The sequence below is a fragment of the Dermacentor variabilis genome, chromosome 3 (assembly GCF_050947875.1).
Source record: "Dermacentor variabilis isolate Ectoservices chromosome 3, ASM5094787v1, whole genome shotgun sequence".
Lineage (NCBI taxonomy): Eukaryota > Metazoa > Arthropoda > Arachnida > Ixodida > Ixodidae > Dermacentor > Dermacentor variabilis.
In genome coordinates, this window is record NC_134570.1 from 130,608,087 (window position 1) to 130,632,530 (window position 24,444).

Genomic DNA, 24,444 nt, shown 5'->3' on the forward strand with positions numbered 1-24,444 from the left:
TCTCGCCGCTGGCAGACCGTTGTTTGAAGTCGTAGGCGATCTCACCGCTGGCAACCAGATGTTTGGATCCGACACTGGAGCGATCGGATGGGAACTCGGCGCTGACGCCCGTGGTTGTACCTGGGTCGCAAGCCCCAAGGGTAGCGTTGGCCTGGCGGCCTGGGGTACAACTGGAAGCATCCGAAGGTCCCGGCAAAGCATGAGTCGACTGGTAACAACGAAACAACTTGTTTATTTTAACATCGCAAAGAGTTGGCGGTCAGGTTGACCGAAGTAGAGAGACGGGAGAGCACTTCACTCAACAGAAGAAATCGGAGCCCTCCTTTTGGCGTCCGGGGGCAGCTGTTTTTATACTCTCGCAGTTGAGGGCAAGAAGGAACCCCTCAAAAGACGAGCACGTGAATGTACAATGGGCTAATGGTGACGCACACTGTCGTGGCGCTGCGCACGATCTCGTAGCACCCTGTCGTGGCGCTGCGCACGATCTCGTAGCACTCTGTCGTGGCGCTGCGCACGATCTCGTAGCACTCTGTCGTGGCGCTGCGCACGATCTCGTAGCACCCTGTCGTGGCGCTGCCGGTCGGACACAATGACTGTAATGAGAGGCTGGTCCCTGCTTTGGCATCGCCTGTTTCGGGCACAATGACTGGAACGAGATCCCTGCTTTGGCATCGCCTGTTTCGGGCCCAATAACTGGAATGAGATCCCTGCTTTGGCATCGCCTGTTTCGGGCACAATGACTGGAACGAGATCCCTGCTTTGGCATCGCCTGTTTCGGGCACAATGACTGGAATGCGAGGAGGATCCCTAGGCGGTCGCATCGCCGCAGACGCGCCTGGAAACACCTGGCGATGAGTGTTGCGGCGACGACGATCGGGCCAAAATGTCTGCCGCCCGCCGCAGTCGCGCCGGCAAAACCACGTGTCGCAGGCGAAACGCAACAAGACAAGGAACTGCTTCGCTTGTATGTGTTTATTCACGCATAATGATTCCATGTGGGAGCCTTTAGGAGTTCGGTCATATATCCAAGGAATAAACGGGAACACGTGAGTGAGACACACATGAAAAATTCCCATAAGAAAGTCCACGGAACACAATTTGGGTAGGTTCCGGCTATCTATATATACTCAATGAGTGCTTTTATTGATATCTGAGATTTCGTCAGTTCATAATCAGGCGCAGTAAAGGCACAAAAGAACTGACAGTGCAAACGCCAGTTTCTTTGTGAAATAGTATGGAAAATTGACTGATATATGATACTCGAGGTGGGGGAAACGCTTGTTGACTTGGGTCATGTCAACAAAGTACTCTGCGACAGCGTTATATTTGCGCGGCGTCCTTGTTGTTCTGTCGCTTGTGACTTCGCTCTTTTTGCACTACCTATGTAATGGATACTTCCTCCGCAGCGTTGTGGATAATTTTTTACACAACGTATACATCTGATCGCTGAGAGGGAATGGAACATAGCAAACCAGAACGGACCACGAGGACGGGTGCTTGAGAAAAACTTAATATTTATTAAAAATATCACCGATTTGGCTACAACCAATATGCGTGCTCTCGTCAAAACTTAGTAGCAAATCGTGTTACTGTTATTAAGCATCTGGCATGCTGTGAACCATTACCTGAAATTATGTGATTGTAATTGCACTCAATTTCCCCATATATATGTATGCACTTGCTAAGGTGCATTCTATATTTTGCTGTAGCCACTCCGTCTAATGTATTTGCCCATGAATGTATAACGAAATAAATGTGATACCAAATCGAATTATGTCCTCACCTCTGCTCAAGTACAGCTTCGCCTCAGCCTGGGTTTTACATTTGAAAGGTTGTTTTACATTATTACCGCAGCATTCTCTGAATCACTGACAGCAGACTGCCTTACGACACTGCACTGTAGACGTTAATAAAAGACATATCTCTTGAATAGACATTACTAAAAAGCTCTTTCCAGCTGTAAATAAACATCGATACTACGAATGAACGACAATGGATGTCAGCCATTCTTTTACGCAATAAGAGAGAGAGAGCATATTAACGAAGCTTCTCGCTACATTTCATAATCTAGACAATGTCATAAAGTCTGTCAGCTATATCTTTATTATCTTGGGCGTTACGACCTGTGCGGGAGCGCGACCTGATGTCCGAGTCACGTTGCCGGGACGCATCGCGGTTTGCGCAGGCGCTCGGAGCGGCCGCAGCTCACCGCAGTACGACGCGCTTTACGCAACGGCACGCAGACAACGTGCGTCTTCCAGTTACTACGCGAGCTAGACTCAAAGAACGCGGCAGAGTCACGACTCCGCTCCGCGGGCTCGTTCACCTCCCGCCGCCGCCGCCACCACGCCTGCCGGCGTAGCACTACGCATCGGCGTCGGCGCAGCCGCCGCACCCGCGACGACGATCTGGTCTGCCGCTGCCGTCTCCCCCCGTCGGGGGCGCGGTGAGTCACACCCCGGCGGGAAGCCTGCGCCGCGCGGCGCTCCGCTCCGCCTTCCTCCTCTTCCTCCCCAGCCGCCGGCTTCTGCACCTCTTCCTCACCCGACGGCGTGCGGCAGCAGCAGCAGCGGCCAAGTGTTCCCCCGCTGCTCTTCACATCCCCGGCGGCCACTCAAACCGGCTGCCGCCACGGTATATCCCCACCCGCCGCTGCTGTCGTCTGCTGCCGCTCGCTGTCAGCCGGCGCCGGCTCCTTCGCCCTCGGTGTCTGCTCCGCTCGCCGGCTTCCTGTCATCCGTCGTCGCCGACAGTTCGCTGTCACCGAACACGAGTCAAGGAACAGCGCCGGACCTCCCAGCCGGTGGTTACCGAAGCGGCAAGCATGGCCGCCGCCGCCTCCGCATCGGCGTCCTCCGTGGCCCGCTCCGTGCTCGGGCTCTTCAAGACCGTGGCGCGCGACGTGCTCGCCGTGCTGGCCGTGCTCTTCTTCTTCCTGACGCCCGTGGCCGCGCTGCCTTACACGCGCGCCTACGTGCCCAACACGTACACGCTCATCAACTCCCACTGCTCGGCCTGGGCGTTGCGCATTCTCACCTGGCTTCTGCTGCTTCCCGGCACAGTGTCTGTGGTGCTAGTGCTCATCGTGCTGCCGCCTCTGTGCATACCACGCCGCTGGAAGTACCGGGCCGTCATCGAGAACTACAAGGTTGGGCCGCAGACCACGTTCCGCTGGGAATCGCCATTCTTCGACCGAAAGTACCGACTCTGAGCCTGTCGGGCTCTTGCCGGCGCCGCCGCTGCCGCCGCGTTCTCCTACCAGTTGAAGTTCACAACACCGACGCGGGAAGACGGGACGGACGGTCGCTGCCTTCTCGCCGGTGGGAGAGGCGAACGGAGGTTGGTGAACCCTGCTGTATGGATGTTCCGTCTGCTTCTGTAGCTAATAGCTTGGTAAAACATTCGGCTCTCTCAAGTGCCTCCGCACAATTATATGACGTATTCGAAATTTGGAAAATCCAGGAACCATCCGAAGTGCTACGTTGACTCTTACTAATTTACTTAGCTCTTCACAGGCAGGTGAGCCTGCATGTGCTACCTTGGGGCTCACAGAAATAAGTAAAATTCCCTGCAAGCTCACGCATTGTCCATTGTGCTGCCATCGTTCGAGATTACACAAATAGGTGAATTAAAAGCAAATGAGGTGCTTCATATAGATATCCGATCTGTACAATTCCTCCCTATCAATGCGCATTGCTAAACTTTGTTTAAGTGCACTTGTATGTACTCATAAACGTCAATCAGCAGCTAGAATAAAATGATAACATATAGTACAAGATAATGTTTAGATGTTAAAATTCCTTCCCTCGCTCCGCTTCTTTGTCTCATCGCATCGTGTACAACAGCACAGCGTCAGTAGTTTCGAAAAAGTTTCTGTTCTTCCGTTGACACACGTTTACGGCATATTGGAACCACGGCTAAATTCGCTGCGAGTGCTGAGCATATATTCTCCCCAGACAATTCGAAAATGTTCGCAGCTAAACCAGTTATGTGAATTGGGCAGTACGCGAGTCTAAACGACATAACCGAGGAAATCTCACACATAAGTATAACTTGGCATCGGCAGGAAACTGCTGGCTCCTAGCTTTTAAGTGTCTTAACCTTTCCACATGACGTTCTTGCCTCATTGCACTCATCTATTTGTTGTGCCTGCTAGCTGGTGATTTGGCGGCCGTCCTGAATTGCTGCATTGTGCGCCGGTCATTGTTTTATCCGATAAACACGACGCTTTTAACCGATATGAGCACAATAGAGGCTACGTTGTCGTAAGCGGTAGCGAAATAATTGCGCTACACTGACGTTATATAGAGTATCACGGAACCACGTCATTTTATGCTGCGAGCACACGTTGAATAACAGTCCGATCTCGCTGTTCGTCAAGAGCAGTATAGGTTAAAATTGCAAAGGAAATTGAATGTTTGCCACCGATACGGGTTTTTCTGTACCAATTGCAGTAAGGCGCTGTTCAGTGGATGAACGACTGTATTGCGGTCGACACATTAACAAAACCTCTGTGCCACATCACGTATTTAGGGTTAGTATGGTATTAGTGTACTGTTCGATCTACTATCAGTGCCCCGCTACAGTGGCAGGCCGGATGCGATGAAAGTGAAGAGGTGTTATTGCGGTTTTTAATGAACGCATGCCATTAAACGGGCTGTGTGGTGTGCGAGAGCACTCTTGTATTTCTTCCACGCGTAGTTTGGTTTGTTCAGTTGTGGAAACCTTGATGACAAAAGCGATAAGTACGACAGACATAACCATATTGCTGCCGTCTAAAAGCGCTAAGATCATAGGTGGGCTTGTTCACGAATTTTGCAACCGTTATATATTGCTGTAAGCGCCCGTAGTTTATTGGTCATCCTTGTAAGACGGGGCAATCCTAAAATTAGAGCTTCCCAACGTTCCCAATTGTTACTGCCTTGCTTGTTCAGGCGCTGCTCAGAGCACCTATGTTCATAGGACACCAGGGAAATCAAGGGCAGGTTTGCGAATATACGGTAATTCTTCTTTGTGAATTTATGGTTGTCTGGTGGGATGTCTCACATAGAACGTTACTAAAACTTATTTTCTCGTATAAAAATCCTCACTCTAACCTACATGTCGGAGTCTGGCATGGATTCTGTCTCGCAAGAGATGGCGGCCAGAGCAGTCTCTGGCGTCACTTTTGAATAAAGATGTTTATACAATCTATAACGACAGACCTTTTCGGTTATTACATTCTGTCGATTTAGTAATGTCACTCTGCTCGGCCTGTGCCCTTGTACTGCGGCTTTACAGACATCACCGCAACAACATCAGCGGCGAGGGGGGGGGGGGTATTTTATAAGCACTGGGATACGCATTGGTGTGAGGAAGCGCTCCCATCCAATCAGCACTTCACCAGCAGACAAAATCGACGTCTCCACTAAACTGAACACTTACAGGGTGCCCCCACCCCTAGTTGTCCTCCATCCTCTTCTACTCCTTGTTGCATTCAAGCGCAATGTTTGATCGCTATTCGGTGGTCTACATTTGTACACAATAACGAATAATATCATGCTCAATTCGGCTTCCTAGGAATGGCGCTACTGAGCGAGAGGTCGTGGGCTCGATCCCGGCCGCGCCTACTGCATTCCGATATGGGCGGAGTGCAATCACACTAGTCTAACGTGAATTGGGTGCCCGCTAAAGAACCCCTGGTGGTCAAAATTAATCAGGAGCACTCCAACCCTAACCTCCTACGACGTGTATCAATCAGATCGTGGTTCTGGCACGTAAAATCCTTGAATAATAAAAAAGAAGCATTTATGCGCTGCTGTGATTTAGGCAATTGTCGCCCAACGTGCACGCTTGGAGTGTTTCTTTGTTTTTCTTCTTTTCTTTAATGCCTGCATTACGGAGAGGTTGGTGCCTTGAGGTGTAGCCTGCGACTTCTCTTTTCTGGCATTAAAATAGTGCTTAGAATTATTATCATAACATAATTAACAAAAATATAATGACAATTAACGCGTCTAAGGTTCGTGTACACAAAATATGAATGTTCCGGGCAGTTCCGCATGAGTTTTGTCCACATTCCAAGCACAAGACCTGCGAACATGGACGGAAGCTTGAGGGGTCTGGTTGCCTGCGTTTGGATGGGGTTAGAAACAGGAGGAGTCAACAATGTCGGAACAACACCATAGTTATACCGTTCTTTCAGGACAAGGAGGATGCAACTGGGAGGCGTCTGGGCCACACAGAGTTCTGCTTTGCTTTGTGAGTGTTGCAGATTAGGGTGACCTGGTCAACCTTTTCTGCACATCTTCCTGCTACTACGTCTTCAGACCGCTATTCTCATGCACGGTTGCCGTCTGGCCCTATTTCGCAGTGCTTCCTTGTCCTAGTGTATTGTGCCGCCGGTTTTCGACTGCAACCCGTTATGCAACTCCACAGGCGAGGAATGCGCTTTTCCTTCATTCAAGGATAAGCGATGCTATCGACTGCGTACCCGGCATACCTACCGCCGATGCACATACGCGATGTTGATGATGCTTTGTATTTTTGTCCTTGTTTGTTTTTTTTTTTTTCGTTTTTCCCCCTGCTCAAGAGATGTTGCTTGCGCAACAGGTACCGAAAAAAATCATGACGAACAGGAAAAACTGCAAATACCATAGACCACATGAAGGCAGACCTGTCGAAGCTTTCCAAACTACGAGAAAAGGCTTCCTTGCAGGTGTTTGTACGGGGCATTACGACATCATTTCGAGCTCGCTCAGCTTTGCCCTGAAAGGCACGCACTATATCACGCATTTTATATAGCACGCATTTTCTTGCTATATGAGCAAGAAAACGGGTCAAGGGGCACATGAGTGATTTTAAAACTGACATACAGTAGACGCCTACAGAAAAGCAATGAATCGAACCGCCGTCCCGCTTCCGTCGCTTTGCTGAGACCACAGCACGCGCAGCTTCTCTGACTGCCGGCCTCTGTCGCAGCGCAACATGTTGCAGCATCCGCGCGGCCAATTACCCCATCGAATAGCGATGTAGGCATTCATGTGTGTACTCGGATTGTCCTTGAAATACGCAAAAGCTTATAAAAAGGGTTCTTTTATTTGTCTGTTTGTGTGTGTGTGTGTTCTTTTGTATGTTTGTGTGAGCTTTGTGTGTGTGAGATTCAGCGACCGCCAACGCCCTTGTGTTGACGACCCTCACGTATGTAGCCTACAGCCGTCAACACCTCTAATATAACCGTTTTCGCAATTTCACTCACCTGACTGCCGATTTCACTACAGTATCAGCGCATTGTGCTGAAAAACACAATCAAGTCCACATCAGTTCAGCGTTGACGCAAGATGTTAACATAACAAAACGGGTAAATGCATCAATAGCCTACCCTGATATGACCTACTGCGCAATGTTGCAGGCAACAAATGAACAAACTGCGAGTATTTTCAACACTGTTCAAAGCGACAGCCATTCGAATATTGTATTTGCGATGACGACTACTATCCGTATCGATATATGGCCGTTTTCTGTATATAGTAAGACAAAACAAATTTAAAGAATAAAGTTCTCGCGTTTACAGTAGAACTCTGTCGCCGTGGTCGCATTCTATTGGGGGCGTAAGCATTTTGGCTGCGCGTAATGGAAATCAAGTGGTCAAAGTTCGTGAGAAGCCCTCCACTGACGTCGCCCGCCTACGCTGTGTGTTTCTTTTTTTTTTAATGGTGTTCAACTTGAGTCTCTACGCGCCGGATCAATCGCTCGAGCAATTACATAAGCATCAAATTCACCGACGCTCCGGGACTGTAGCGTTAATTGAGCAACAGCCGCTTGTCAGTTTCCTGCAAGCAGATTATAATATCACTACAGAGCTCATCCCTATATGCCACTGCGTTGTTCTGACTTTCTCTTTAAATTTGTCTGTAAGGCTTCTTCTACGTTGCAGAATTTCGGCGGAATGTCAAAGAAAATAAACCCATTAATAAACAAATTGAACGCACAGCGTACCCATTGGACGCGGTAGACAAAGAGTGAACAATCTCACGCGTGCGCGGCCATGCGACCACTGGTAACTGGCGATGCAGCGTCGCCGTTCGAAGCTAAGTGGTCATCTTCGGGGTTTAGAAATGGCTGTAGAGAAAAATTGCGGACTGCCTGTGAGACACGTGTGCCGTATTCATTCTTCTTATTCAACGGTAAGACAGAAAACGAGGGAATACGAGAATTGAAGTGTAACCAGTGTGTAGACCGGCTGGATGCCCTGCGCGGGGGCAGAAACGCGAAACAAACGTTCAAACAGAGAATTCGCAAGAAAAGGGCGGTCTTCCCTTTTTCTATCTACGCCTATTGTGCCTTACAATGCGGTAAAGAAGCAATCAACGCCAACTGGCTCAGTTTACCGGAATACAATTGCAGATCCTTGCCAAACGTTTCAAAATGATTAGGAGAATGTAAAAATGCCTTGCCGGGTGTCATAACCGCAAAACTGTGGCGTACCTGTCTCTTCAAGGTTAAGGATACTAAAAAAAATCGCCTTGAAATTAACACCTTTTCTAGGGGGTATAAATTACACTATGCCACTCAACATTTATTTTGACCACGTGTGGTTCACGAACATCCGGTAACGCCCCAGCTGGCTTTGCAACTTTTGACGAAGGATGTGCGTAACGCAGCATTTCGAAGCGCTTCTCTTGTAAAATAAATTGAGAGAGTCGACTGTCCGAATATTGACTCTCACGGACATATGGGCCTTCATGCATACTTTTTCTTCTATGTATACACTGCATATAGACCATCTGTTGACTATGGTATGGTTAACAATTATATTCTTTCCCTCTGTTGGGGATTTATATGCTCAGTAAAGGGTCGATTCACGCGTCCATAAAAATTTGTAGACAAACTGAGTCAATTGATAAAATCCGTATTAAGGGATAAATGAGGGAAAGTTTGATTATAACAGAGCCCGCTATTCTGCAATCACTGTTCTAAACACAGGCACAAACACAATATAAAAAAAATGCAAATACTTAAACAAGACGTTTCTAAATCGAAACAATATGATAAGAACAAAACAAACTTGCAAACGCATGTGCGGCATGCTCAATGCAAAGCTAACAAATTACGTGTGACTAGCGTGAGCAGCCTCTAAGCTCACGCCAATTAACCCCAAAGCGCACCATAGCTTCACTGACACTAGGAAGCGTTCACAGCGTTGTAGTTGGATAAAACATTACTGCAAACCAATTGCGTAGCACTAGTTAGAATGAACTGAACACTGTGCGCAGAGAAATCATGCACACATTTCGCAGGTTCTCTTCGTTTTTAGAGCTAGGACTAAGACAATAAGTACCTGTCTGCTATGTCTATAGGTAGCTGGTCAGAACTATTATTACATTTTTGGCTGTGCAGGCTGCACGCCGGCTGTTAGCTGAATGATTGTTTTGTGTACTTCAGCAGTGTCGCGAGTTGCCCGCGTGTTTTTTCTACAGGGAGGGGTCCGCTCCCCTACGTGTCCTGGCGGTGACAGCTCGGGTTTCCTTTGTGCTTTTGAGGGATTAGAATGCCCGCGTGGGTTCGGGTGACGAGTCACAGTGCTCGCCTGGGGGGGGAGGGGGGAGAGGGAGGGGGGGAGGGCGGATGCGGTGAACAGAGTTACTGTATACGGCTCCCTGCGGGCCCATATATGCAGTAACTCTGGCGGAGAACGGATTCTGGGAACGCGGTCTCGCAAGCACCGAGTTCGGATTCCGCCGGCGGTCATGGTTGATCCACGCAGACCAACAACGCGCGCGAGTGCTGTACGCGGTGTTGTGGCACCGGGGGCTTTCGAGTCCTTTGTTGGCGAGAGACGCCGCCGAGGTTTAGAATAGCCTAGCAATATACATAGAACGCGTGTTACGTCTACGGGGCAGGGTACCACTCCCGTAAGCGTCCGGGCGGCAACAGCTTGGATTTTCTTTTCGTTTTTTGAGCGCTGAGAAAAGCCCTCTCGGTGTCGATTGACGAGTCACAGTGCACGCCGTAGCGGCGCGGTACTCATGCGACGAACGCGTTCGGAGAACGTCGTCTCGTAAACACCGCGAGTTCGGATGCCGCCGTAGGTTGTAATCGTTCCACGCAGACAAACCTTGAGTTGGACGGCGGTACCCGATGTTATGGCACTGGCTTCCGAGTCTTTTGCTGGCTAAAGATGCCGCCGAGGTCTGAGATGACCTGGCAATAAATTGTGCGTGCCTAGGGCTATTCGGTGAGGCCGTCACTACCTACGAGTTTGCAATTGCATGGCAATTGGTAATTGGCCTTGGCACGAGTTAGACGGGGCCGACGGCTCTATCGTCCTTTTTCTTTGTCTGAGCTATAATAATGCAGACGATATCATGTCCCTTAGTCAGGGCTGCAATCAGGATAGCTGATAGATCAGTGAGACTCAGTATAATGTGCGCTAAAATGAGCCTGGGTCGTAATCAGATTTACTGATAGATCGGTGAGGCACCGCATAGTATAGTCTGTGCTAGTCTGTGCTATAGTCTGTGCTAGTAATTGAGACAGTCGAAGATTGAGACACTGCTTGCTCTATTGTTCAAGTTGTAATTCACTTGTTTTGTCTGCCATGTATCAGCATAGCAGCGTTTAGCTATAAACATTTCTTGTTCATCGGATCTATATCGTTTCCTAGGTGTCTGCGTTTGATCATGACTGCCCATCATCACTCGTGAAACATCACGTTCCAAGAAAAGTGGGGACATAGTTGAAAAGAACTAAGTACAAAACATTACTTCGGCTATCAGCTTGCGAAGCAGGAAAGTAACGAAAGGAGGTTCTCTAGCAGTCATCGGCAGACGGGTCGCCGGCGCCATCATTGAAACCTGAAAGCAGGCGTGTCTGGAGTTTCATGCAGCAGCTGTCGTGCTCCAGTTAGGTCACGTTGTGCCGGCGGCAGCGCGGGTTCTTCGAGTCAGTCGGGCGTGCTGCTTGTACATAATACTAGATCTTATTTCCTGGGAGCGTCTTCGAAGAAAGAAAGTGGGCTGCTGTTCATTCGCCGTATGGCTCGAATTGATCGCTGTTGTTGGAGCCGTGTGTTAGAGTTATACCTTCAAGTAGCACTTGACATGCGCTATGTGCAATAATGGCCTCCGGTTAGAATCGGACACAGAAAGAAAAAAAGAAATCCCACTCGATGCATCGTTTTAGCAAACGTGCAGATACCTATTCACTTTGGCTCTCGTGCATCTTGCAAAAGGGCGCCGCTGATCGAATGTGGCATAATTTCGCGCTGGTCAATTTCGTAAAGTGATGTAGAAAAATATCGAACCGGGTGGAAGTTGTGACGCAGTTCTTACAAAGCCGAATTTATTAATTTTTTTCTGGGTAAAGAAGGAAAGTCTGGCATTTTGCGGAAAAAATTAAACACGCTTAAAATGTTCCCGTTTTATATTTTGGGACCCAGCCGTAACGCTAGGCAGGCCAACTAGACAGAGCAATTTTCACAGTCCCAATAGTATGGTGTCATGGGCAGCTGCTGCGCGAGCTTGAAAGTGGCGTCGCCGGAAGTCCTTCGTTTCTGCCTCGTTTCTGTCACGCGAAGCTTTATGTCACGGCACGACTTGATATTCTGAATGTGTGGCCTACAGACCAAGCTTAACTTTATTTTTATTTCGTCCGCCTTTAGTAGCACAATGCTGGCAGTCAGCAAAGCACGCTTCCGTGCATGCATAACTTTCGGAATCTAACGTCACAAATCTGCGATGTGCGCTGCTACAGGCCCTGGTGTTGATGCACGGGAAGTACTGATAACTTCTCGCCATCTAAAGTTCTTGTACCCTTGTTACAGAGGCCGGCTTAACCGTTGTTAAACTCAACTGTAGTTACTCGCTTAGCCACGGTTAACGCCAACCGCGGTCCGCCGGAGTTGCGTGGGCAATCCTGTACCTTACAGTTCATGCCGGCGACGAGGAGGGCGCGCCACCAGTTTCAATTTCATGTTTGATATCAACTTACATATGACACCCGAGTGTAAAAATATAGCAAGCTTGTGACACAAAATGAACACGCCGTGAACAGTGACAAGGCAACACAGTAATGGGCACGGCGTCCTTGACAGCTCGTCACGTCGTTTTGCCGTCTTTCTTTCCAAGCAGCTGGCGTCTCCGGCTGACAGAATTCTGAGAACGGCCCAGCCTCCTTTGACCGCTGCAGGTTTCCTGTATATCATCACGCGCAAAATTCGTCATGCAGGTTAGCGACGCGCAAATAACTGATGTAGGCTGCTATCTGTAGCACTTGCTCATATCGTCAAGATTCAACCGCACTTTTTCCCGTTTGTGCGGTTGCTCGCCTGTCGGGAGACGAACGTTCAGCCTGGCTGTCATTTCGGCATAGAGGCGCGCATTTTGAGTATTTGGACGTAGATTTGAATGCAACGGTAAGGTTACTTTCGCAAATTATTATCGTGGCCTTCATACATTTTTGCCCTAGGTGACTACAGACGTTTTTGGGAAACCACCGAAGGGGCTACACTGCTCTCGGTTGTCACGGCACAACCACGTTGACAGTTAGTTAAACGTCGGTTGCTCCAAGCCTAGTTAGCCAAGCTCGGCTTGTAGTCAACAGCATTTAGCGACCTAACGGCCTTTTCACCTGCTGTGTAGCTGGCGCGAACCATGTTTAGCCCTAAACGTAGTTACATTACCCACGGTTTAGGCCGGCCATTTAACGGAGGTAATGAAGCGCGCACCGAGATTCAACTAGACGAATGCTTGTGCATTACGTCCACATTCACATTTGTTGCGACAAATGGTGATTCGCGGTCTTTCCTCGGCATTGAATGACTGGGAGTGACGACGAGAGGCAGCCGCTTCCCCGGTTTTCGGAGTAACTTACCATTCTGCGCCTTCCCCCAAAATGTCCAAGCGCTAAAAAGTCGCAGTTTTGCCCGAAAGCTGAAGCATTGATGGCCGCAGGGAATGAGTGTTCAGCTATACGAACTCAGGATAGTTGCTGTTTCAGCTATGTAAGCTCGCCAAGATTCGCTTACTGATTAAATTAACCAGCCTGGTGTCACGCTTGCACAGGCAAACAAACACATCTCGCTCGATGAGTTCGGACCCTCGCTGTGAAAGTGCTGGCATGAGGAAGAGAGGCAGCAGCAAGCGAATGGACCTTCGTGCTGCCTCTCGCTTCAACGCAAAGTCAGCGGCGACAACACAGCGCACACGAATCTATTAGCCCCGACGCACCTAGCCTATGTACACATCGCAGATCCCTTTCAATATATGGCCCGCACGTCCGCGTCATACGCTGCCAGCCGCCGCAGTAGAACGCCCCGCACACCTTCCTGTGACCTGCGCGCGACGGAATTCGGCGCGCTTCCTCTCTGCATTCCTCCCTAGCGCGCGAGATTTGGCCGCCGTTGACGGCTCACCGTAAACTTTCACTCGCACATGTAGCATACGGCGCGGTCCCACGACATTATCGCCCTTGGGCTTCATACGGAACATTACGGTGACGGCAGAGATGCGCCTGCAGCTTTCATATAATTGTTGTTGCAATAAGATTCAAATGAAAGTAATCAATCCATCACGTAAAAATTCCAACGGGGTGCAACCAGCGGAGCAACGCGTGATCTCTCCTTTTCGCTTTCCGCCATTTCTAACACTTTCAAGCTCTTCACCTAGCGCCAATGCAGTCTATACCAGCGTACATACGAAACAGCGCCTCGCGTCCCCTTCGACCCCCGGCACGCATTTGATCTTGGCGACCGTTATTACTCAAATCATAATGCCCATGCGTATACCCTCCAGACGTGGAGCCTATAAAACGAGAGTGATAACAGATCACAATTGCCTTGGATTGCTTTACATAGCGATCTTCTTTACGGCAGATGGTGCGAGATCAGCAGCCATGCAAACGTGGAGCAATCATCCAGGATTGGCTTCTGTTGACTCCTGTCTGTGCTCCGCGTACTCTCCTCGAGCTGCTCGCCCTCCGCTTGCATTTGCTAGCGCGGGTCGTGTTTGACGGGAAGAAGCGGCAATGAGACAGCCTTCACGCATCGCGTGGCACGTGTTCCCGCGTGGTCCGCGACGGCCTTCACGGCCCCGTCCCACGTTTGCACTGAGTCAGGAAACGTCAATTTCACTCGCGCCCTCGCCAAACGTGGGCGGCCGAAAAGAGAAACCTGCCCGCTCAGTGAGGGGATCGTCGAGCACTTAACCGCTGTTGTGTGTGCTCGGTCTTCCTATTTGCACCCTCAGCCAGTGCTACAACCACTATAGTTATTCGGCGTTCGCCGCTGAAGCGGCTGTGAGCTGTGTGGCAACCGTCAGATTTGTGAAGCAGCCCGCGTCGGCATGGGCGCGTTGAAGAATGGTGTGACAAGAAACGCCGCGAGAAGCTATTGCCTCCAGCGCTCGTAGGTAATAGGTGGGGCAATGTTCACTGACTGCCCGGAATGGCTTTGTGAAATATGAATATCTTGAAGAGAGTGTACTGAGGCACTAGAGCTCGTTAAAAATTTGGCGCGTGCGCGTGTGTGCTTGCGTGACTGTCAGTGTTTATACTGACAGGCGCGCAACTGACAGGCGATCAGCCATTGGCAAAGGGAGTTTACGAATGAAAATCTTTGTGAATTCGACCACTGATACTAAGATGATATTAAGATAATTACCGCTTAGGTAAGAGAAAGAGAATTTATTTATGAGGAAACGATAGGGTTAGCCTGAACTGTAGCTTGCTCTGTCCTGATGCTTTGCACTGGGGAATGGGAACGAAGAAAATGAAGAGAAAGGACGATGGAGAGAAAGAAGTGCACAACGTTGAGGCATGTCTGCAGCCGTGCAAGCGGTATCTTGCCAAGGGCTACCCTAGTAATCAAAGTGCCACTTTCTTTTCTCCAGCCATGGCTTCATTACAAATTGATCGTGTTGTCTACTATTGATGTGCGCATTCGATACTTACGCAGAATTTGAATTAGTGACATTTTGTTTTCTCACGTTCTCATGCATTAGTGTCAAGCACAATGAATTGGAGGCTATCGAATTTGCGAAAAGGCTAATTGCATGCCGAGATTTATTACACTGCCGCAAAGGCTGCCGGTGGTGGTAGTTGTAATGTTTAACGTACAGAAGTCCAACTCTAGTTATAAATTTCTAGTTTTCCTTACATGTATCTGTAAATTTTCTTTTTCTCCTTTTTCTTATCGTGGCCAACAGGCGTAACTAATGCGCCTGAAGATCACAAAAGACCTCACAAGCAGTATCGAGGACTTCCACTCACCGATTCATCCTCGGCCGATATACAGTATACAAATCGGCTTAGAGTTCTTTGCAACTTTACTATGAGCCCGAGCTCTATAGCAGCTGCATCCGGTTGAGAGGAAGGAAGGACGTGGAGTTGCATTTGCTAAAATAACTATCGCAACTTCTAAGGTAGGTTACCTTGCGTGCCGGATCTTGCGGATTTGCGGGCACCAGTGGAACTGCGACGCTTCCTACACCCGAGTGTCTGAGACCGTCTCGATTTCAGACAAGCTCCAAGTGGAGCTCAAAGGAATCTAAGGGTCTGCAATGAAGTTCCAGTGGTACAAAAAAAAAAAAAATAGAATGGGGAGTAGGCTGTATCCGGGACGCAACCGCAGTGAGCTACGCGAAATGTCTTGCCCTTGCTGAAGAAGGCGTATGACCAGTAAGGTACAGAAATTAACTAACCAATTGCACCGCTTGTTGTCGATGAGGACAAATTCAAACCGCGCTGCAGCCAACTGCCAGCGTCTGTGCTACTCGGACGCACGCGTAATCTGCCCCGGCCGTGCTCCCACGCTCGGGCTGTCGGAACTGCCGTGGATGCCTCTGGTGGATGCTGATGGGCTTGTGCCATCGTGTAACTCCTATACAGTCGCAGACCGCCCTGCTTGTGGCGGCACAGGCTGCCCTGCGCTGCTCCAGCCCACCACTCCCGTAGATGGCTGGAGCTACTGCGCTTGCCTCAGTATCTTGCACATGCGCACCTTGCGGAGACGGACGCGTTCTGCCGTGGTGAAAAAGGATGAGCGAGGATTATCATCCTTCTGTCTCGGTACACAAGTCTCGTCAGACCATTTCTGAACCCTACGTGCCGAACGCAGGGGCGCCATAGCCGAACAACCGTCAAATTTCCGCAACAAATGAAACCTTCTAGGCTTTATAGCTACCGATGACCACCGGTCTGAATTGAAGGAGTTATACCTAATATGGTACAGCGAGCTCTCTCAAACGCGGCTACTCGCGTTCGAACGGACAGACGTACCGCTAAGATACGTCTCTGTGAACGCCGTGCGAGAGGCTAAATTTAGCTCCGATTGCGTCATTCGTGGTGCGACACCGCCATCTGCGCCATCTGTGCACGAGACACATGCGTGATCGACTAATGGCTTCTTTCAAGTAGTTCACAACAACGCAAAAGTAACGCACTGTGCTAGTATGGTTGGAAAGATATGAGTGGCATTAGTGTTACGTTTTTTCATCACTTGCGGGTTGAGAAAGCAAACCACTACTGACAATAATGAATAACGTTTCATGTCAAGAAGTGTTACCATGTATTCGCAGTTTTAAGCTACGCTCGGAAACTGTATGGAGAAGCGGCGTAACGTGATAGTGTTGTCAATAGGTAGGTGCCCTTTAAGCGGAAACACGAAGCATCTTTGTTGTGCGATATATTTAGATGTCAAACACGGGTTCTGCAATTAGTGCAGTCCTTGAAGGATTCTTGCTTTCACAAGTACATTATTAGGACTTTTCCATATATAGTTACAACTGTTCACTAAGTGATGTTGGAACTCCGGGTAGCGGAGCCCATCGTGGTCAAACAGTTGTTGGGTCTCGGGTGTCCGAGCGGTCATTATTTGGTCGTGGCTGGTGATGTGCAAGGTTTCAGGTGATCGAGAGGTACGGGACAATATCCAAGGAATGAGAAAAACGGTTTATTTACAATTTTACAAGTGGAGAGTTTGCATGTACTAGTACGAGTATATAGTTCGAGCGTGATCAGGAGCAGACGTCCGCGTCGTAGCAGACCTTCACCGCACTCCAGATCCGCTTTTTATCCAGTCTATCTCCATTTTCCACTCACATCCCGTTTATCTCTTTGTTTCACTCGTTGAGGTAATTCACTGGCCAATCACGAACGCCGAACCATTCACAATATCCCGCCCCCAATGCCCCACCTTTCTTCCCAGCTCCCTGGTCTATAACTTTGCACAATAAGAGGCAACTACGTGGAAAACTGTGCATCTTCCATCGACGCCGTTCCTGGGGAGTCCTCGACAAGGGCCATTTTACCAATTGTGTGCTTCTTCGTGACGGTCAATCTGTCAGAATCGGGATACTGACCTTCGCGGAAGTCGGAGGGCGGCCTTGTCGCGTTGAAGTGAGCTGCGATTGTTTACGCGTTACCGTCGGCGCCAATTCCAGCCGTAGTCCGGGCGGGCACTCTTCTCGCCTGTCACCTCTGTGCGGTCGAACAGCCGATGATACGGAACGTAATTGCTTGTCGGTAAGTCTCAGGTGACGCTGATTTAATTGCCTTGAGTAAACGACGAGGCGTGGAATAGCCCCCGAGAAAGCTGCATGTCTGCCGGTAAAGCATCCTTTGTTCGGAGGTATCACCAGGCACACCTCGGGTCAGTTTTCGGCCAAGTGAGCGCTTGTTTCCCCCGTCAGCATTGGTTACGATGATTTAGTACGGTGCCTAAACGTCAATCCTAATAGTACCCATATACTGGCTTACTATGTCACGGCTGCGGACTCACTAAGACATATATTGCACCGTTTGATCGTTTCTATCAATCAAAGACTCTATGTCACACACTTGTTAGGATCTCGCGGCCGTGACATGTATTCACAGCCGTGAATAAATAAACAAATAAGTTACTGAGAAGCCCTCGGATACCGTGGCTCACTAAGTAAACTATTCTCGGTAAACTGGAAACATTTAGCTTTCATACCTTCAGTTCAGTCGGGCCAACTTTGGCGTCTGCATGACAAGCGGTGGCTTCCACTCGTGGTCGCGTCTGCGTCATCGCGCTCGAGATCGCGCCAACCTCGGTTTCTTGCTTCCGTTACCTGATAGCGCACGCAGGCAGACGGCGTGAGAGCTCAGCGCCGCAGCCGTGTTTAGAAACCTGACCTCGGTGACCGCGCGTGAACGTGAGATTAGGTCCCACTCGTGTTCCGTTGATAGAGGTTGGGTTATGACTTGCTGGCACACGTCATAGCGACGATGGCTGTCAGATTACGGCGGCTGTTAGATGCTGTACGCAAGTCGGCTGGGCGTTGAGTTATTGCCGCTAATCAACAAGCGCAGCCATTTTATCTGTCTGCTACAGGGGCATTTCGTTCTTAAACGGGCCATGAACCATCCCTCGGGCTTGGTGAAAAAAAATATGGACTCGCCATGCTGGCCCTGCGAGAGTCGATGTCCAGCGAAGCTGTTGAAAACCGCCACTACAAGTGCTGAGGGGGGCATGCAATGCTGCAGGATCGCACGCGGTTGGACGTCACTGACCTGCGTGCCTTATTACGGTTTTGCTTGTCCAACATGTACTTCTCGTACAGTGGCGCATTCTACAGGCAAGCTTCCGGTACCGAAATTGGAGCATCTATTTCAGTCACGACTGCAAACCTTCCGATGGAAGTGTTTGAAGCCAAGGCCTTGGCGTCATTTCAGCCTAGACTTAAGGTATTCTTGACGTACATGGACGATTGCTTCTGTGTAATAGACCAGAAGAACGTGCAACGTTTCCTCGACTGCCTAAATGGTGTCGAGCCTTCCATCAAGTTTCCTTTGGAAGAAAAAAAAAGAGGGTTACCTCCCGTTCTTAGACGCACCGGTCAAGCATGCTCCCAATGACCTCACATTCAGCGTGTACCGAAAGCCAACGGACTCGGGCAGATGTCTCGGTTTCAAGTTTGTTCATCCGGCAGCCCACAAACGCTCAATGGTTCGTTAGTTAGTTGAACCGACGATCCGCAGCTGTTCTGAGCCAAGCACCCTGCAAGAGGAGCTTCGGATCATTGAAGAGGACCTAACGAGGAACGAGTACCCCAAGCATTTTATTTGGAGGATAACTAAATTCCTGATAAGTAATCAGCAGACTGACAGATAAGCCGTGGGTGCTTCAGCATCGACACAGAAGCGCCCTGCTGTCCTGTATATTCGAGGTGTTAGCGAAGCCCCAGCCCGTGTCTTTAAGAAACGCGGTGTACAAATTGCGCATGTGCCAGCAAGCAAGCTTAATGGTGACTTGATGAACGTGAAGGATCCTCTCCCTCGGGCACGTTTTCCTGGCGTGGTATACAAGATTCCATGCGCCGACTGCGAATCGGGGTATACTGGTGAAAGCGAAAATTTCTGCACGCGTCTCCAAGAGCACAAGAATGATGTCGTCAAAAGCCACACGGTGACAAATGCCCTCGCAGAGCATGCCGAGAAGACGGGTCACGAGATAAGCTTGGACAACGCGCGTATCGTGGACACAAAGAAAAACTTCACAACGAGGCTCAATCTTTGCCTGCTGCTAATTTGACCGACAAATAACACAATCAGTCGATTATTTGACACTATAAACCACGTGTGCTCCCGAAATTTGAGTCATGTGCTGAGCGCCATTTAAGAACCTTGTGCTTAGCCAACATTCCATGGTGAATAAGGGATCCGTACGGATCCCGAAACGTCGTTTTATTTTTATTTTGACCTTGGTGAGTGGCCTGCTTCATTTTCTAAGAATGGTCTCTCTGGGTGGCGTGGCACCAGGCGCAGTTCAAGGGCTCAGGGACCCCAGTGGCCACGTTGTGGTCTTTACTATTGGTCGGTTGCCTTCGCTAATGATATCTGCAGCATCAGGATTGGCTAAAATTTGCTCTACGTAAACAATTTTAGCGTATCAACCTTTTGTGACTACGGGCCGTGAGTCCAAATTCAGGACGCTTTCTTTTTGTTCCGAAGTGCAATTGAGCCGTGGCAGACTGCCAGCGCTAATCTTATGCCCACCACTGTGATTTTCTGCGATGAAGTCGCCGGAAGAAATGTAATCAAAGGGCCCCATTGTAGATAACTGAAATTTAGCTAAAGGAAAGCACATGTATATGAGCCGAACGTTCCTACAGCTGGTATAATGTACATAAATTACAGGGTAGACTTCACAACATACTTATTGTACAGAAAAGCTGCAAATACGGTTATGGGTCTCCAGATATAAAAAAAAGCGCTTAGCCTATTCGTTTGGACAGCTGCGCGAGTCCGCGCATTTGCTGCAGGCGGAGCCAAACGCTGGAGCCTCCACAGCATGTCTGTGCGCTTTAATCGCAAAGGCTTCGTATGCCGGCACAGGTGTTCTCCCGTCGGCTGCTCTCCGAGCGCTATAGCTCAAACTGCCGGAGGGCGGCAAGGTCACGCGCTTCGCACACCCACAGCGTCGTCGCGCAAGAAACAAAGGAGCCGCTTCTTTGTTTCCTAAATAGCGCCATTGTTTCTAGTCGGCGCGGTGCGGGAGGACGACAGTTTGCGGCGGCTGCTTTTACCGGGCGCTGCCTTTCCGTCGGCGACCCCGAAAAGTGGCATTGGACGGCGTGCACTCGTCCGGGACTACTCCGAACACTCACAGCCTCGAAACCTCCCCGCACAGTCCAGTCAGCAGCGTTGTTAGAGTTGCGTAAACACTTTTGCAGCCCCTTATTTAAGAAGAAGCCTTAAGTGGGGCACTCAACAGAAGCGCTACATCAGATTGTCGAGGTGTACTATTCAAGACTCCATTTTCGTTATATTTCCGCTAAGAAGCCTATTTTTAGAAAAGAAAATTAAAGTAACGCTTCCTTTTCTTTTTATTTATTCATTCATTTCTCTGTGTGTGTGTCTGTGTGCGCGTGTGTTCTTTTTTTTTTTTTTTTTTTTTTACGTGCCCGAAATTCCAGCATCGCTACAACAATGTGGCGTTACGGATTTCAAAGAACTTTATCGCGTTTGAGCAACGTTGGCTTTATAAATGTCTGATGCCTGCTACCTTCAGCCTTTAGCTCTCTTAGAATACGATACTGTCGTTCTTTACTCATAAGTAGAGGCGGGCAAATATATCATTTTTCGAACAAGAATCCAATACGAATTATAAGTATCAAATATCGAATTGAATAGTCTAACACACATATTTATTTACAGCATGAATTTTTCTTTCGCTAATACTACGCACCATGGTAGTACTGATTAGTCAAAAAAATTGACGGCATACTATAACGGACAATTAACATCAGTTTTACACGCAGGTGAACTGATCGTCAATAAAGAAACCGCACAAATAATCTCTGAAGATTTTTGAAGCCTACTTGTAAACAGGCTTTCCAAAAATGAGCGCCTGCTGCATAGGACGTTTTCCAAAAAACGCTAATTAAGTCGATGTTTAAAGAAAAGATCAACAGTTATGAAAAAAGTGAAAAATAAAGCTGCTGCGGGAGTTGTGTGTCGTAGATACGCGTAGAAGGACGCAATGCAAGAAAAACATCATTGGTTGTAGCGTAAAAAATACAACTGCGACATGGCTAAACTGCAAGAAACACTAAATTACGTACATACTGCAAGCAAAAATCGCAGGTTTTGATGTAACGTACCCCCGCGAGACCGAAAACAGAGCTTCCATTACATATTTTGTTTCTGTGCATTCCTTCAAAAACTTTTGTCCTAGTTTTACTTCTAATAATGTGCGATACGTCGTTTAGCAGGTCGAGAACGATCACACGACTCTAACAGTCGCTTGCTGAGAAACATTTTGCTAGTTTCGACATTCAAAAATACCGAATATTCAATTCTCGAATACGAATGTAAATAGTCAGTCTTTAATATTCGATTCGTGTTCGCAACGTTCAATATTCCCTCACCCCTATACGTGATAAGTAATGAATGCCGTCACAGACGACGCCGTCAAAATCTGTGACGTCACGGCGGCAGTGGGCGGGAGCTTCAAGGCGGCGTTGACGACCTTTTTCTGTCTTAGCCACTTTTTTGGTTTATCAATCCATCTCTCATACTAACAGTTGCCTTTTTTATGCTGCAGAAAGGTAATTGGCTAATGCAGCTACAATAATTTATGTATCTAGCGTCTCATTAAGTCGACCTGCCTTTCGAGGGGCGCGTTAAACGCAGATACTGCGATATAAGACCCGAAGAAATAGTTTCAACGAAATTTTCTTCATTCAATGAAAGCAGGTAGATTCGAGCGAGTGCAACATATTCTTGATTTATATTGTAAGAGCTGTGAAAAAAATTACGTGAACTGGATAAAAGAAAACATCCAATCATTGCGTTCACACTTTTACCCTTCTGCATTGAAAATGCGTGTGATAACTTTGTAAATTGCATGTACTCGAAACCCTATAGACAAAAGAAAATTTGTTGCGCGAAACGGCTGCGCTAATTTCGTAACAGTACCTTCTCCAACATCACAAAATATCTTCATCACAAACTGTGAGATTAGCTTTGACGCTCCTAGGCGGAAAAAAAAAAAAACATCGGAGTATAAGATACATTTAAATTATCGGTGCTACCAGGAGCAATAGCATTATGCACGTGCAGTAGATTACAAAAAAAAAAGAAAAGAACCGCGCACTTTTCCACGATATATCGGACCTTATTAGTAAGTACAGCGGCTGTACAGCAATACCTTTTGTTTGTTTTTGTTTTGCATTCCTTGTGGATGGGGAATTTGACCTTCATAGCTTTAGTTACGAGCAGTACGGGTTCTCCGCGTAATTAGTCATGGGCCTTGCAAAAAGAAGACATTGGGCTACTCTTCACAGTGAGAGCGGGAAGGGCAACACTGGTATGAGACGAAGGAGAGAGAGCGAAGGCACGAATGGGCAACACACGACATTGTGGGCGCTCCCACACAGTCTATCAAAGTGCCAGGTGGACGCCCACACACAGTGTCAGTGTCAGATAAACGGAGTGTCAGCTCGGTAAGAATTCGAAGCAGCAGCATCTTTATGGACACTCGCGCGGATTTCCGTAGAGGGCAACGCCCAAAAAATTTTCTCCCTGTGAGTGGTTAGCCGTGTGGCTGGTATAAGTTCACTTCGCTGGTTCTAGGGAGGGCGATCGCTTCGCTACACTGCTGAAATACAGGTGACGCAACAATGCGAAAGTCAGAGCCAGAAATAGCAGTGCTGACTTTGTTGAGGAGGAAAACAACAAGAGCAGATTGTCTTGGCGTGTGACGAAGAGGCAAGTCAGAGGTGATACATCTTGACCATTGTCAACAGAGGCTCTGCAGCCGGAGAACGTGGCCGTGCTGCTTTTTTTTGTGTGTGTGTCTGTGTGTGATTGTGTTGAAGACGCGATCAGCTGGTTGAACCTATAACATTGAAGACGGTAGTACTGAGGCCGGCAACTGCTCGGTTTTCAGCATTTCTTGCGGGTATATTAGTAACGCCGCAGTGCGTTTGAAGGTCCACTGTATACGAGCGAACACAAGCCGATAGCGCAACATTTTTTGTTTTTTCGGAGGATCGTACAGCTTATTGTGAAGAATAAGTGCCGCTTACATGCGCGCAGAAAGGCTCCGCGTCGCGCTACGCTGTATTTTTCACTCTCTTGCAGAAGGTCTTAAAGATTGATTAGCGTACACGCCTGCTTGGGTTTTCAAGACGGTGTGAGCACCATCTCCGTTCAGTGCAAGCTACAATGAGCTGGACAATGTGGAACATAGTGTTTTGCAAAGCTGGCTGTTTTCAAGCAGCCTTGTGTAGTCGTAGCTGGTGCCTACGTCGGTGCTGCCTTGTTTATGAACCTACCAATGTACACTAAGCCTATTTTAGATCACATTAGATTGCTACCTTTCCTAATGTACAGAAACTAATCGTTACCAATCAGCACAATGTAGATAGAGATATAGTGACTAATTGATCACGCAGCTGGTAAATTTAAACAGGAACAAATGTACGTAACATGCGCCGCGATAGCTAGTTGGAAAATTTCCTTTTTAAGGACAGGAATGGTTAGCAAATAATAACGTACATGTTGGCTAGTATTATAAACATGTTTAAATTGTGAAAGCAAATTTATTCCCGCGGTTCTATTTCGTTACTTTGTGTCTTTTTGGGAGGGGGATTCGTTGATTTTTTTTTTTTTGCACTGTAAATCTGTGCTCAAAGTATTTCCTACAGCAACTTTTCTAGTGAGTAGGTTGCCAACGCAAGCTACCGCTTAAGCCATCCTGATACCTTGGTATTTCAAACAGCGTGTAGGCATATGTTAAAGCCTTCTGCGACTTTTCCTTAGCACCCATCAGGAACGTTGTACTTTTTGTGATGGATGATGCAGGAAAGTGACGCTGACTTGAACTTGAGTTCAATGAAACGAGTCCGACGCTCATGAGCACACTGCATACGCAACAAGTGTCAATGACCGCAGTTCGCGCACCGCTTGATTGTCGCCGCACCTCATGGTTACTACCTGAAT

The 24,444-nt window shown here is 48.4% G+C and overlaps 1 protein-coding gene across 1 annotated transcript in view; it reads left to right on the plus strand.

Annotated features, from left to right (window-relative positions):
• Positions 1–24,444, plus strand: part of LOC142574755 (uncharacterized) — a 63,922-nt gene that overhangs the window by 18,794 nt on the left and 20,684 nt on the right. The window contains exon 2 of the mRNA XM_075683772.1: positions 2,363–3,339. Within this exon, the coding sequence (XP_075539887.1) occupies positions 2,363–3,211 (849 nt within the window). The 3' untranslated portion in view covers positions 3,212–3,339. The remainder of the gene's footprint in view (positions 1–2,362; positions 3,340–24,444) is intronic.